General features: G+C 26.0%; 2 protein-coding genes across 2 annotated transcripts; both read right to left on the bottom strand.

Moving 5' to 3' along the window:
- Positions 1-7,876: 7,876 nt before the first annotated feature.
- Positions 7,877-8,824, bottom strand: LOC107633046 (uncharacterized). Its single transcript, XM_016336681.1, has one exon. The coding sequence runs from the start codon at positions 8,822-8,824 to the stop codon at positions 7,877-7,879; it is 948 nt and encodes a 315-aa protein (XP_016192167.1).
- Positions 8,825-8,927: 103 nt separating this feature from the next.
- On the bottom strand, positions 8,928-9,944 carry LOC148570494 (uncharacterized). Its single transcript, XM_088507065.1, has 3 exons — positions 9,841-9,944; positions 9,286-9,616; positions 8,928-9,194 (listed from the first exon to the last, which is right to left on the bottom strand). The coding sequence occupies exons 1-3, from the start codon at positions 9,942-9,944 to the stop codon at positions 8,928-8,930; spliced, it is 702 nt and encodes a 233-aa protein (XP_088363191.1).
- Between the last annotated feature and the right edge of the window lie 7,358 nt (positions 9,945-17,302).

The raw sequence follows: 17,302 nt of genomic DNA, 5'->3' as shown, positions 1-17,302 counted from the left end.
AACTATAATTATCTAACAAAATTAATTTGTCTTTATTGAATTCAATTTGAAAAAGTAAAAAATCACTTTATTTTAGTTTAGTCCTTAATACATATTATTTAAATTTGGCTCAATATATATGATTTGATTTTATTTGATTTAATTATTAATTAAAAATATTCTAGTTGTCTATTTTATTTATAAATTTATTATTTTAATGACTAATAAATTAATCAAATTAATTAATATACATAATAAATTTGGTTTAATAAATTAAAAAAATAAATTTAAAAAATACTATCAAATCAAATTGATATAAATTATAATAAATTATGTGATATTTAAATATCTAATCAAATTAATTAGTTGATATAGTTAGTTTATTGTAATAACTTATATTCAATGAATTAAAAAAAATAAATCAAGAAACACTCTCAGAAATATGCTACGTCAACTCTATCATTAAGTGCAGAAACTGAATTTTTTTTATATAATAAAATAGATATAATGTGCAACACACCTATTTTAACTCCCAATTTACTACTGTAGCTTGATGCTACTATTTATAGCAAATTGTTAGTACACCATAGGGTTAATTACCTGTTAATTTATCGTAGTTAGATTACTAGTAAAAATAAAGTTAGTAGCCAGTTAACTTAACTAGAGTTACTTAAATTACAAGAAGATTGTAAAGAACTAACATGTTGTGATTCCATTATTCTTGTAAAACAATATCTCATAACAAATTATTTCTCTTTGTTTCTCTGTATTCTCATTTTTCTGATTTATTGTAATTTTTACGTCTTTAAGTTTTTACAACAATAATCTAGAATAACAAGTAATTACTTGATACTAAAATAAAGAAATGGAGACCACTTAAATTCATGAAAATCTATAATTTTTTCTCTTTGTCTTTTTCTTTTTTCTTAGTTAAGTCTCTTTAGAAGGTGGATGTATATTGAAGAGACGCAATAATTCTTCTTAAAATAACCAAGTTAGGTTGGTCTAGTGGTTAGCTCACTAGTCCGCTTAAGCAAGTGTCGGGGGTTCGAATCCCGTCTTGTGCATGCAGCAACCCATTGGCCAGCGGCAAACCCTTAAATGGAGCTCAGTACCGCGACGGATTAGTTCTTGACTTGTCGGGTTGGGGGATACCGTGGGAAACAAAAAAAAAAAAATATTCTTATTAAAATTATGTAATATAACTTTCACAGAACAAAAAAATACAGAAGGATAAATCATATAAAAAAATTGAAAAGAAAATCAAACAAAAAATAAAATGGTAATAGTTTGTATGTAGCAAATCTATTATGTTTTTGCTTTTATTTGCAAAGAAAGACATTTTTTCTTTTAAATGAGTACTTTTTTTCATTTTTTATTTGATTTTTTTTAAATATTTTTTTTTGTTATTCATCATTCTCATGGTTTCCATTTTTTCTACTTCATCTTTGAACTAACACGATAGAATTATGATAAGAATTGTTTTGTCTTTTATACACGTTTTTTTAAAAAATATAACTAAAAAGAAAGAAAAAGATATTATAAAAAGTCAGGTGGTATATCTAATAACTAATTACTTGTTATTTTATATTATTATTATTATTGTTATTCTATATGTATAACAGAATTAGATTAGAATCTTAATTTAAAAACTTAACCACCATTTAGAATAATAACACTCTCAGGCAATAATTTACACGAATAAATAAAATCAAACCATGAAAAAAAAGGGAGATAATATAGGTATAACAATAACTTATAATAACAAGTAATACTCAATAAATATCAAAAAGAAAATGGAGATTTTTTCTCATTGTCTTTCTCTTTCTCTTTCTAGTTAGTTATCTTAATTTGAGAAGTGTGTGTGAGAGATATCACAACTTTTTCACAATTGTTTCATGTGACTTCCATTAAGAGCAGAAATAAAGAATGGAGATAAAGATGAAAAATAAGAAAAAAAATGGTCAAATAAAAGAATAAAAAAAAAAAGAGTACTTATGTCTAGAAGACAAAAGTAAACTCTATCTATACACAAAAAATCTAACTAAATATACACTCTTATATCTAAAACTAATTAAGTTAATCTAATTGTACATTCTTATATTTAAAACTGAGCAAGTTAACTAATTTGATTTAAGCTAACTACACAAATGAGTTCCTCTACACGTTAGCATAACTAAGTTTATAGTTATGCAGTTTATATGTAAAAAATAATTTATTTTTCTCTTTATAATCCAACTATTAAAAAAAATAATACTCATTTTATTTTACTTCAATAATGAAACATCTATCTATTTTTTAGAATGCTTATATCCAATTAAAAATATAAGTAAGATCAAAAGTTGTAAAGTAAATAAAGTCAAGAACACAAGCTAAGTTACACTAATTTATAAAGCAATATATAATTAATAATCTAATTAATTGTTTTTCTGTTTTTTATGGTTAAATTTTAAATGTAGTTATAATATTGTTTAATTGAGTTTGAGTACTTAACAGAAATAAAATTGACAAATGAAATTTTGCTGTAAAATTTACAATCCCAATATAAAATTTTCAGATTAATAAAAATTTAAGAATAAAAATAAAAAGCTATATAAAACTGTATATAAACTTCGAAAATCATTAGAATTATTAATCGTTATCAAAGTCTTCGATTTAAGATTTATTTCAGTCTACTAATGTTATAGTTATAGCAATAATCTATAATAACAATTAATTATTACCTAACAGATATAAGAACAAAGAAATGGAGATTGCAACAATCAACAGACTTTTCTTTTACTGTCTTTTTCTTTCTATTTTTAGTTACGGTAATTTAAGAAGGGAGAGTGTTAGGGGAACAATAAAAATTTTGAACAACATGAACAACCACCAATCAAATGAAAATACACTTTACTCTAATTTAATGCTACTAATTAAATTTATTCTTTTAACCCTATTAATTTACATTGTTTACACTTTGTTCAAAAATCTTGTTGGTTACCTATATTTTTCCTTTGAGAAGTATGTATGTGAAAAAGACATTACAACTCTCTTTACAACTGAATCATGTGATTTTAGATAAGTGCAGGAAGAATGGGGGATAAAGGTGAAAAATGAAAAAAATAATTAATAAAAAAATAAAAAGATAAATATAAAAGTGTTCATATTTAAAAGAGCAAAATAAATTCTATCCCTCCTAGGCATAAAATTTAGTTAAATATACACTCTTATATCTAAAAACTAATCAATTTAATCTCTACATTCTTATATCTAAAACTAATTAAGTTCACTTAGGTTAAAAGTACATATTTTCAACCAACAAACTACTTAGAAAGCTAGCTAATTAAGTTATATAACTTGACTTAAGCTAACTGCATAAATTAATTATTTTACAAGTTAGTATAGGTAAGTTGTTAGCTGTAAAATATCGTGCATGAAGGTGGTTGAACACATGTGAGAAAGGAAAAAAGGGATGAGATTCGAAGTAAAACATTAAAAATAGAAAAAATGAGACTAGAAGAAGAGGAACTTCGAAAAAAAAAGGCTTTCTCTGAATAAAAAATAATAAATTCTAATCTACAATTAGTTGTACACTCAATATATATATAGTAACCAACTTAAATTACTGACATACAACTTTCTAAACCAACTTCATAGCTAATTTAACTAGTTGAATTCTATCCGCCTAACTTTCAAATGAACTTATACAATATATAATCAGGTTAAGTCACATTATGTTGGTAGAAATAGTTTATTTTTTTTTAAATGAGTACTTTTTTATTTTTTTTTATTCTTTATTTTTTTATTACAAGCTCCACCTCATAGAGGAGATTAGAAAGTTCAAGATGAAGCTTATGATTTTCTAATTAATTCCTTTTAACTTAGTAGACTTCTTTTTTTTTTATTATTATAGTCTTCTGATAAAAATATATGTAAAAGCCTTACCCAATAATAAACTTACAGCTACTCTTGCATAATATTTACACTCAATCATAAATAAAAAGTAACACTCACATCATACTACTTGTACTTGTCATAATTCTGTCACGTGAATTCAAATACAGGTAGGAAGAACGAAAACAAATAGGGCGAATGCTAACGTGTAGATGAAGAATTTTATCTACATATGTAGATTATACACGTCAATTTCTTAAGACACTAAAATAGGAAATAGTATGACGTAGCTGTAGGGCATAATTATAGGTGGTTGCAGAAGTTTTGATTAAGGTGTATCCATTTGACGAAGGTGTTTGTTTGAGGGTATATACATTTTTAAAGAACAAATTGGACCTTGTGAAAAAAGATTATGGACAAAATTACAATGTCCTTGTGAAAGCAGATTTTGTTCAAATTCACTGACCGGATCAGCAAACTAACAAGTTTGTCCACTTATACGGTAAATTTGTTCTTTTTTCTGGACTTTTAATTATATTGATATATATATTTTTTATTTAATTCACATAATTTAAATTAATAATATGCTAATATGCCCCTTAATTCACTTTAGGATCGCTTAAGCAATATGACACACCTCTACTACTAATAAGGATCTGTAGTTATGTCCTACAGTTGCGTCACATTATTCTTTATTTTGCAACGTCGTATTCTAAAAAATTGACGTGTATAATCTACACATATAATCTCCATCTACACGGTAACATTCACCCTATCTGAGAAATTTTAAAAATTAACACAGTCTATTTTTTTTCTATTACTACAAATATAACACAAAGTAGATTAGAATTTTAAATAAAAAACTTGAACAATTCTAATGATTTTCAAAGCTCATGTACAACTTTATAATAGCTTTGTAAATTCTATTCTAAAATTTTTATTAGTATAAGATATGTTAATTTTATATTATGATTGTGAATTTTACAATACAATTCTATTAATTATCAATTCTTTTTTATCAGTTATAGTACTCAAAATAGCACTCAATTATAAAGTGTTATAAGTTATAACTATATTTTAGAATTCAATTATAAAAATAATTAAAAAAATATTCATTTTAATTTACTTGCACAAAAAAAAGTTTATTGGATTATTGCTTATATTCTTCTATAAATTATTATAATTTTTTTCACTTCTATTTACTTTACAAGTTTTGATTTACCAATGTTTTCAATACAGTCATAAGCATTTCATAAATGTTTGATTATTGAAATTTGTATGACAATTTCTTTGCCTTAGTTAGTGGGGGTGGATACCAATTTTAACTTAACAAAAAATTAAAATTGCATAAAAAAAATAAATTTCAATATGTGATGATACTATTCTTCTCAAAAGTTAGGTAACATAAATTATTATATTTTTAACATGTTCCATCAAATAAGAGCCTCTTTTAGGTTTACTTGATTTATTGAATAAGCATTTTTTTTCTTTTATTTGTTTTATATATTTTTCTTTTGGAATTCATCAACGACCGAACTCTACACCTTTTAAACATAGAACTCTGGTACCATGTCATGATACCACTTCTCCTATAAAAGAATTACTAGAGAGAATAAATATGAGAGAGAGAAAATTTATGCCTATACCCATGCTTCGTAGCTCAATCACCCTTTGATAATCCCTCTCTCTATAGGTCTGAGGTAGGTAGGCTCTAGTATGCCATCATTACTAGATCGAAAATCATGTTTTCAATGTAAAGTCTCGCAGTATATGCATATTTCGTCATATCAATATTAAAAGGTCGTATAGTGGATCATCCGCTACTTGACAGAGACAATTAAATTTGAGCTTTATATTCACAAAAGTTACAACTTAAGGATAATGACATTTAGTAATTCAGACTGGATCACAAATGCCGATGATTGAAAATCTATCTGAGGATATTACATCTTTCTTGGCACCAATCTAATTGCTTGGTTGAGCAAAAAATAAACTAGAGATGGCAATAGGGTAGGGCGGGAGGACAGGGGATGCCTCCCTGCTCCCCGTCCCCGCTCTTAGATTTGCTCCCTATCTCTTACTCCAATCTTGGTTGTAGAAAAATATTGCTCCCCATTCCTATTTTTTGCGGATTCTTATTCTCCGCGGGCCCCAATTCCCAAACCTAAAGTCAAGTGTAAAGAGAAAGAGAAGGAGAACTGGAGGAGTGACAACCGTTAGCTACGGCGGCAATGCTCTTGATGCAGACGGCGGCTTCTTTTTACCGAACACGAGCGGATAACGAACAATGAAGCAGACCTCAGAATAGTGGAAAGGAGAATGGACGCTACGGCAGAAAGGAAAATGGACGCACTCACGTAGCAGTAAAGAGGGGAAATGACGATGATTGACAACAAGGCGGCGAGGGAATGACAGCACGAGCACGATGAGCATTGAGCAGGAGTGGCGAAAGGTATGGTTGTGACGCTTTGAGAGATTGGAATTTGGGAGTTCTGACCTTCTAGAGTTTTGGGATGACTAAAGAGTGGGAGTGTGAGACGATGCAATGTTAGTTATGAAGAGGAGGAAAGACACTTTTGAAATTAGGGTTTAGGTTTTTCAATATATATATATATGGTATGTGAAATAACTAGAAAATTTATATTAGAAATAACTAAGGGTATTTAAGTAAATTTAATAATTCAGAGATTAGTGGGATCTCCGCTCAGGTCCTCGCACCTGCCTCGGAAAAATTTTGTCCCTATTTTCATTCCTGTAGAAATAATTCATCTTTAAATTTTCATTCGGGGGGAGGGGGTTCCACGAGGATTTTCGTACTTCGAGAAGTTCTGCTATCCCTAAAACAAGCAATCGTGTTGAGATCCAGCACTGAAGCTGAGTTTAGAGCCTTAGAAAACGTTATGACGGACACTATTTGTCTGCAGAAGCTTCTCTATGAAATGCACATACCCTCGGGGCCACCACCAACTTCATTATGCGACAATCAGAGCATTGTGTTGATGATAAGGAATCTAATTTTTTATAGTGGGTCCAAATACTTCAAAATCGACATACACTTTGTCTGAAATAGAGTTGTACAACAAACAAGCTTATGTAATACATATTCCATCGTGTGATTAGTTGGCAGGCATTTTAACTAACTATTCTCACAAGTACCTTCTGTCAATTTCAGGCCTAAATTTAGAATTGCAACAGCCACAACACCCATTAGTTTAAAGAATAATGTTGAAGAAAGACATACATCAAGAACAACATCGTTCTCTAGGTTAAAGAAGGATGTTAGTAGTCATTAGTAAACTAGCAAAGAGTAGTTAGTAAATCTTTTGGAATTTGTTAGTTGAGATGACAAGGTGGTGACACTGTACTAAGTTGGCTTTAGTTAGTTACAAAGCAATTGTAGTATAAGTAGTCAGTTGGCGGAGCCACATAGTAGGAAAGGGGCAATGGCTCCCTAATTTTAATTTTTTACATATAAATTATATGTAAATTTTAGTTTAACTCCCCTTAAAATTTTATTTTAGTCTTATTTTATTGTGTAAATATTTTTGGCCCCCTTCTAATATTTTATCTAGCTTTTCCCCTGTAAGTAGCTAACTTTACTTCATATAATTGTACTCAGGGGCGAAGCTAGACAATATTTATTAGGGGGCCAATATTCTTTTTAGCTTTTTATTTTGACAAAAAAAGTTAAAAGTAACTATATATATAATTTTAATTAAAAATAACAACTAAAACTTAAAATTTACTTTTTATAAGATAACTAAACATATTGTATATTAAAATAATTAAACACAAATATCTCAAAACTAATTTCAAATATTGTAAATATAAGTTGTTACATAGTTGTTTTTAGAATCTTCAAATACTATTCAATTCTTTTTTAGACGTTTCCTGCAAAATTATTAGAAAAATGTATTATGCTTCAACCTTCATGTAAATAATTTAAATCACAACCATAACTTATGCAATAAAAAAATTAGTAACAATATTATTAGAACTGAAATAAATTAAAATTTACAACTTACATAGACAATTGAGCTCGACGTTTTTTTCTTGATTCAAAGTCATCTATTATTGAATCTGCACTGAAAGTAGCTGCAATTTCTTTCTCAATGTAAATGACTAAATTATCTGCAAGAAATTCGTCTGTCATTTTACTCCGAAGTCTTGTTTTAACAATTTTCATTGCCGAGAAAGCTCTTTCTGTTGTTGCTGTAGATACTGGAAGAGTCAAGACATTGCGAATCAGTCTATCAACCAAATGATAAGTTCTTGATTTTCCTGTTTCCTTCAATTTTTGACATAACTCAAAAAGTGTCCCAACATCTTTTAGATAATTCGGTATATCAAATGCATAATGTTGCAATTGAGCATTCAAGAGAATCATTTCATGATCAGAAAATTTTGAAGGATAAAACTTTTCAGCTAACTTGCATATATTCTGAATATTAAACAACTTAAAATTGTCTTTAGGGTCCAAAACAGTACTTAAAGTCAAAAGCTCCATGGTTTCCTCATTGAATCTACTATTTAACTCTTGAATTTGAGAGTCAATTGCTGCCAAAAACACATCAACTCGATAATGATGCTCGATTGTTATCTTTGGTTGACGAGATCGACCTCTTCCAACCGTGTATTGTGTACTCATATCAGGGATGTCAATTTCATGTTTCTCACAAAACTTCTTAACAATCTCAAGTAAATTGCACAAACCATTATCCCTCAATTTTTGAAGAAGTAGTTTTGATGTGGAAATAACATGCATTGCATTCAAAAGATCTTGAGATTTTTGTTGTAATGCTTGGCACAAAATATTAGTAATCCCTATAATTTCCTTCATCAAATGTAACGAAAAAACAAATTCAAACGAGGATAGCACTTTGTTGACACCATAAGCCTCACCTCTTTGAGCAGAAGTTGTACCATCATCAATAATGTTATTAAGAACGGTTTGAGTAGCTGCAAACATTCTTATCAAGCTACAAACAGAATGAAAGTGAGAACTCTATCTTGTATCTCCAGCTCTTTGTAAAGTGTCCATTTGATTTGCACCCTGACCTGCTTTTAGCTCATCATTGGCAATCAATTTTTGCATTTTCAATTTCTTGAGCTTCTTGTAGTTGATCATGTTGTTTGCAAGATGCACCAACAATATTGACAATAGCAGTCAATTGTGTGAAAAACTCATGAATTTGAAGTATTTCCCTTGAAGCAGCCACTAGTGCTAACTGCAATCTATGAGCAAAACAATGGATATAATATGCTTGTCGGAAATCATTGAGAAATAAAGCTTGTAAACCATTCCATTCTCCTCTCATATTGCTAGCACCATCATACCCCTGACCTCGAATATTTTCAAATTTGGAGATTATAAATAGAAAGCACAGACACCAACTCTTTTTTCAAAATCAAGGCACTAGTATCACTAACATGTACAAGATCAAAGAAGCGTTCACGAACAAAACCATCCACATCAACAAATCTCAAAACAATAGCCATTTGTTCTTTTTTAGATTCATCACGAGCTTCATCAATGATAATACAAAATTTGGCATCTCCAATATCTTTTCTAATTGAGTTTCTTACCATTGTAGCAAGAACATGTAGAATTTCTTTCTGAACATCACTTGAAGTATATTTAGCAAATCTAAGAGTATTTTCCAAAACAAGCTTCTGAACACTACTATTGTAAGAACCCAAAAACTTTAACAATTCAATAAAGTTACCTCGATTATCTGAACTCGAGCTTTCATTATGGCCTCTATAAGCGCAACCTTGAAAAGTCAACTATCTAATACAATCAATAGATGCTCCAAGTCTACGTCGATTATTCTCAATTTCCTCTAATGTTTGTCGTTTCATAAGTGTATCAACATGTTGTGATTGCTTCATCAAATCATCACATGATTTCGTTGCCCTATGATGGAACGAATTGGGGCCTTTGCCAATGTGATTCAAAAGAGGACAATTTTTTTCACTATTTACCTTCTTCCAATTCCTGAAACCGTTTTCAATGAAAGCATTTGAACATGTATTGATTGAAGATTCCATAGCAAATAGGTAGCATGATAAACAATATACAGCATCATCTTTAATAGAATACTCTAACCATGAAGGATATAATTCAAACCAAGAAGCTTGAAAACGACGACGATGACTTGTATCGCTTGAGAATGGATACTTATCAAGTATTGGTTGATTTGGTCCAGTTTTAAGATAAGCTCGACGAATTTCATCTCTTTTACTTGGATGAAACTTCCAAATCATTGGTCGAATTCCTAGATCTCTTACCAAATGACATACTTCTATTTGTTCAGGATTAAGTTGTGGGCGCTTTGACTTTGAACTATCTTGTTGAGAGCTAAAGTGTTCATGTTTGATGCCTCAAGTATTGAAGAGGTTGGTGTTGATGTAACAACATTAGAAACATTTTCACTCTTCTAGTTAGTCTTTTTGAAAAAAGTATCTATTATTTTCATCTTGCTCATGATTCAACTAAATTCCTACAATTAAGAATTTACATAGATAATAAGATAAACATTATGCAACTTAACTAAACTCAGTTTATTTTATTTTTTGCAAATCAATAATATCACTGTCACAAACAATTTATAATGAAAAAAAAATTAAAAACAATACAAGAATAACATTATATTACATGATTCAAAAACCTAAATTATTATTACAATATTATAAACTAGATAAATAAATAAATAGATATATAAATTATTCATAAAAACAAATAAAATAAATAACTTACAAAAGAAAGAAGAATGAAAGATGATAATGGAAGACCAAAAACTATTTACTATCTTCTAAGTTGTAATGATAATGGAAATATATGGAGTGATGTTTTGTTTTCTAATTGAAAGAAGAGGGAAGAATGAAAAAAGTGATTTGTTGACTTTTTGTTATTGCCTTTTCAGATTCTTCACTTTTAATATAGATTGGAGTTTTTTTTTTTTTAATTAAGTATATGACCCACTATTCATAGCCCAAATAACACACTACTTTCTAAACCATTTTTTGAATAGAATTATGTACAGTATATATTTTTCAAAGGGGAAGAGGCCTACTTTTTTTTATAGGGGGCCACTCTTTAATTTTTTATTATTCTTATAAACAAAATTTTTTTTTGGGAGGGCCATTGCCTTCCCTACAATCTAAGAAGTTTCGCCCCTGATTGTACTAATATTCTAACTAATGAGTTATAACTCAAATGACATAGTTTCTCTATACTTATCTAAGAAGTCGCGAGTTTAAGTCTCCCTATCTTTGGTAAAAAAAAATTGTACTTATATTCTACTATTAATAATTTATCATTATTTTTTTTCTTAATTCTTTTTTAATGACTTCCTCTTTACATTAAGCATTCTTTTTTTTATAATTTTTTTTTATTGATCTCTGATACCTTTTAAATTCTAAATTTTTTTTAACATAAAATTCTGATATAATATTATGAAATTGCTATCTCTGAACTAAATCAGTGTTAAAAATCAATGTTAATATTTAAAATATAGCAATAATGTAATGTAATTATATATATTTTAAGATACAAACTCAAAACTACTGAAAGAAAAATACCAATTGAGTTTTATTACTTAACCAACTTGATATTAGTAGTTATTACAATTAATTTACAACAATGATATATCATGTAATGTAATTTCCCCTAATAATTAGTTGTGTCCTTCTTGTGGCCCACATAGTATAGGCTGGTCCTTAGCAAATATATAAGATAAATAGATGCTTGGATCAGACATTGTTTTTTATAGAAAAAACATAGATTCTTGGCTGCAAAATCAATGAACTATAGATATTTTCAACATGATGATGATAAGAATGAGCATCATGGGCTTGTTGCCAATCACAATCTCAGGGAATTCCTGAAAAGTTAGAACAAAACTAATTTTTTCTGCATCAAAGAAAACAAAAAAAAGTAATTTTTTTTTTTAAAAAAAGACCAAATCCTTGGTATCAACGTCGTTGTTTTGTTTCCATTAATTTACCTTTTAACATTATTCGTATTATGCTAACTACATACATTATTCCTACTTGATTTGATCGACTATATATGCCATTCGATTTATGGAAAGATAATATTCTCTCAACACTCATTGTTATAAGGATCAGATATGATTTTAATTTCTATAAATATAAGTGCTTTAACTTTGTTCCCTTACTTTTTCTTGTCTTATTAATTCAGGCCATTTGATCATTTTACTGAATTTGTATAATATGTTAAATGATGATATGTTTGATTGTTACACAATTATAATGTAAAAAATTTTTGCATTATCTAAGACTAAATATATATGCGAGCGTTTATAAAAGTTAAAAGTTATTAGTAAATATAGTTGAGGAAAACATTTTCATTAATACTTCGATATATAGTGTTTTTTTCTGATTTTTTCGTGTTGGTCATTATATAATTGAAATTTACGTGCAATTCTTTTTATACTGATAATGAATATATAGAGTATGTCTAAAATAAGTTCAATAATTATGTGTTTATTGAATGAATCACACTTATATAGACAAAAGAGCATTGATGGACTCTAATAAATACAAAATATCTTAATACATAAATAAAAACTTTAAATAGCAATACTTTAATATACAATATTTTAAATAACAACAGAATCTATTCTTAAATAATTAAATATAAAATATATAAATACAAAATATATGAGTATTTTTTATTTATTAAAATTAATTATTATGTAAAATTTTTTTATGATAATAAAAAATTATATTAAAATAATATTTTAAACTGTAACATAAAAATATAAAATAATTAAAATTTTATTTTATATTACTTGATAAATAATTAGATTATTATATTCAAAATTTATTAACTAACTATTTTTATTATAAATATTATATATAATACATAAAAATATTAATTTTTTTATTTTTTAATATTTTTTAAAAATAGAATAAATAATATAATTTTAAATACATATCTGAATAAAAAAGTTAATATTTTCATGTATTATATATAATTTTTTAAATAAATTTTATTTTTACAAATATTTTGATAAAAAATATATTATATATTAATATATTTAACAAAATAATTAATTAATAAATTTTAAATATAATAATTTAATTATTTGTCAAGTAATATAAAATAAATTTTAATTATTTTATATTTTTATATTGTAGTTTAAAATATTAATTTAATATAATTTTTTAATATTATAAAAAAATTTGCATAATAATTAATCTTAATGAATAAAAAAATTTATATTGTTTTGTATTTATTTATTTTATATTTTTTAGAACAAAAAATTTATATTTTTATAAAGTAAAAATATGTGATAATCTTCTTAATATAATATATATATATATATATATATATTAATTTTTTTATATATTAAATAATTATAATCGTATAATAATATTAAAATAAGAAAACATATTAAATCTGTTACAGTAAAATAATTTAAAATATTATTTTAATATAATTTTTTAATATTATAAAAAAATTTGTATAATAATTAATTTTAATAAATAAAAAATACTCATATATTTTGTATTTATATATTTTATATTTAATTATTTAAGAATAAAAAATTTTGTTACCGTTTAAAGTATTGTCTATTAAAATTTTATTATTTAAAGTATTTATTTATGTACTATATAATATTCCATATTTATTAGAATCCATCAATACTCTTCTTTTATATTAACCTTTGATTTTCATCTAATAAAATCTAATAATCTAAATAAATATACTCATTCAATAAACACATAATTATTAAACTCATTTTAGACATACCAATTAAGAGTATTGATAAAACAATTAAAAACCAATATTACTAGTATTTTGTTAGCCCAAATCACAATGCACTAATTTTCTCTCAATTTCAAAATTAAATACTCTCAAAACTGCTTTTAAATATTTTTTTTAACAACGAGTAATCAACTAATCATAAAATAGTGTGTACAATAATTAATGATAGTAAGAAGACTACCCTTAAAAAAACAAATATTCTCCACGTATAAATCATTTACATAAATAAATTTATATAAATTTTTTTAACTTAATTCACCTCACGTGTCACTATCTAACCAATTTTTTAATCAACGAGCGAATATATAACTGCATTTTTCGAAAGAATTTTGTTTCCATTTTTAAATTTTCTTAGCATTTTAGATCTACGTTCTCTTCCATCTGTGCATTCTCTGTGTTTCTCTTCATTCGTTCTCTGCGTTCTCTTTCTTCATTTTTCACGATTTCTTTCGTTCTCTACATTTTTGAAATCAAGCCCTAAAATCAATTTTAAACAGTTATCTCGTTGTTAAAAATAATGAATGATTCAAGTTCGGATTGTCAATTGAACCAGAGAGAAGTGGATTATTATTTTGAATCCAATCAAGTGGCTGAAATATGGTTTGATTCTAGTTAATATTTTTGTTAGTAGTTTATTATTTTGTAGGTGAATAATATTATTTTTGTTTGTGAAAATTGTTGTTCATCGTTGATGGTTTGAATTTATTGTAATGTAGGAGTTCTGCAATTAAAGAAACATTTTTGTGTATTTACAATAAATTTCGGTGTAAAACTAAGATATTTATGTGTATTGTTTAAGAATTTTCGGTGTTTTTGTACTGATAAGTTCTGCATAATTCAAAACTTTTTTTCTTCCTCCTCCTCATCTTCCGCTTCTTCTTCTTCTTCTTCTTTTTCATCATCATCATCATTATCTTCTTTTTTTCTTATTCATATTTTTCTTTTTGTTTTACCTTCTCAAGTTTCTTCTTGTTTTACTATCTTAACAAGAATAAAAAAAAAATCAAATAAAGAAGAAGAAGAAATACACAATGCTACAAAATTACTTGGAAGATGATGAACCTAAATTCATTCAACTAAAAGAAAGAAAAAAAGAAGAAAAAAAGAAGAAAAAAAGGCAGCATTAAAGAATTTTTTTGTGTGTATTTGCAGCAAATTTCGGTATAAAACTAAGAATTTTCGGTATTTTTGTACTGATAAGTTTTGTATAATTCAAAACTCTTCCTCTTTCTCCTCCCCATTTTCTGCTCTTTCTTCTTCTTCTTCTTTTTCATCATCATTACCATCTTCTTCTTCTTATTTTCTTATTCATATTTTTTTTGTTTTACTCTCTTAACAAGAATAAAAACAAAAAAATTAAGCAAAGAAGAAGAAGAAACACATAATGCTGCAAAATTACTTAAAAGATGATGGACTTATATTTATTCAACTAAAAAAAGAAAGAAATAAGAAAAAAAAGAAGAAAAAGATGCAGCATTAAAAGAAATATTTTTGTGTCTTTGTAGTAAATTTCGGTGTAAAACTAAAATATTTATGTGTATTGTTTAAGAATTTTCAGTATTTTTGTACTGATCAGTTCTGCATAATTCAAAACTCTTTCTCTTCCTCCTTCTCATCTTCTGCTTCTTCTTCTTCTTGATCTTCTTATTTCATTTTCTCATACTTCTTTTCCAATTCAGTTTTGAAACTTCCTATACTTTTTTGCGACGACTTTGAGAGATTTTGATCTTTGTTTAAATTTGAGTATTGTAATTTTGATTGAGGGAGAAGAATCGTTTATCATAATGGTTTTTGCACTATTCAAGAGTTTAAAAAGCGCGTGTTTACACACAATCTAAACCGAGAGTTATTTTTATTGAGTTTAAGTCAACTTGTATATATAGTAGGCTTGTTAAAAAAAACTAATAATCATAAAAATTAATAAATCCCATTTATTTTTTCTTGTGGTGAATGTGAATAAGGTAAATTATATTATAATGTCTGGCAGCATAAATCTTTTTGCTTTATGATGAGAGGTTCATCCCCTAAAGCCCACAAAGTCATTCACACATGCGTTTCTTCTGCTGGAAAGGAACAGTTAAAATCTGCAAATAACTAGTTGAAAGCTGTTCAACCACAGGCATTTTCTATCTCTAATACATATAGCCAATACATATCTATATATCTTCATCCAAATTTATATTTTTGTTTGTGCTTATTTTATATGTATTTCATTATTCTTAAATATAAAGTTAAATAAATTTACTATAATTTATTTGATTTAATTTTGCACACTTTATCTCATATATAAGATGACAGTATAAAAAGAAGAAGAGAAACATATTACATCTCATTTTTTTTTAAATTTAATAGAACTAATTTAATTTTAAAAGTCAGTTCATTATGAGGTGAGGGATACATGCGCCAATTTTTAGAATAGGTATTTTCAATTTTGATAGATGAAAGTTTTGATTTGGTCAAAGTTTTCGGAGGTATTTGTTTTCAAGAGCATAAGCAATGTACGGTATTTTGTATTTGATAAATTAAAAAAATTAATATGTTTGTATTTATAATTTTAAAAGGTTAGAGGTATTTTTAAAAGAGTAATATTACAGAGTTAACTATTTTTAGTCAATCTCAATCATTTTTAAAAACTTATATTTTTATTTAAATTTTAAATTTTAATTATTCATAAATTTTTAACTTTAAATTTTAAATTATAAATTAAAAAAAATAGTTAACTAAAAGTTTATTCTTTATACTTTATGTTTTCAAAAACATCTAAAATTTTTTTTTGGTGACCAAAAACATCTAAAATGATATATTTAAAGTTAGTTTGTAATTATCAAAAGTCCAAAACTAAAAAAAGTTTAATATAACCTATTAAGATTTATCTTTTAAATAAATTATTAATGATAAATTTCATATACAATCAATTTTTTTCTCTATTTGTCATTATGATAATTTTACATTTTAAATGTTATTTTTTAAATGAAGTCTAAATATTTTTTGGTTAAATTATTCTATTAGTTTCTATAGTTTACTAAGTTTGTAACTGAGTCTTTACATTTTAAAAATTTTTAACTGAATATATCTACACTAGTTTTAAATTTGTAATCACATTTTTGCCATTCTAAAAATATTTAATTTAATAAAATATGCTAAGGTATATTTATTATTGGTGTGAGATGAACGAAAATATTTTTATAACGCTTAGTCGTTTACTGATAAGAAGGATCTAATTACAAATTTAAAATTAGTGTGTAAATCTAATTAAAAACTTTTAAAATATAAAAATTTAATTATAAATTTAAAAAATTTATAGAAACCAATAGTAATTTTTAACCTATTTTTTAGAAGTAGTTCAACCATATAAAATAAGTCTTGATACTATAAAAGAGAAATGCTAAAGGTTAGCAAAATTTATTATTTTTAGTTATTAGTAATAATCGATTATATAATATTTAAAAATGTAAGCTAAAAGTATCTTGTTAAATTAGTAGACTAATTAAAAGAATTAGATTAATGACTAAAAATAATGGCTAAATAAATCCGGTTGGGCTTTGAATATTTCTCATACTAAAATTAAGCAAATTTATTTTATTTCCACCAAATTAATTAGCTCACAAACCTAATAATTTTGAACATAGGAATTGATTGAACTCTCCC

The sequence above is a fragment of the Arachis ipaensis genome, chromosome B3 (assembly GCF_059453495.1).
Source record: "Arachis ipaensis isolate K30076 ecotype BB chromosome B3, ASM5945349v1, whole genome shotgun sequence".
Taxonomy (NCBI): domain Eukaryota; kingdom Viridiplantae; phylum Streptophyta; class Magnoliopsida; order Fabales; family Fabaceae; genus Arachis; species Arachis ipaensis.
Note: the sequence above shows the minus strand (reverse complement) of the source record. Positions and strands in the feature narration are given on the sequence as shown.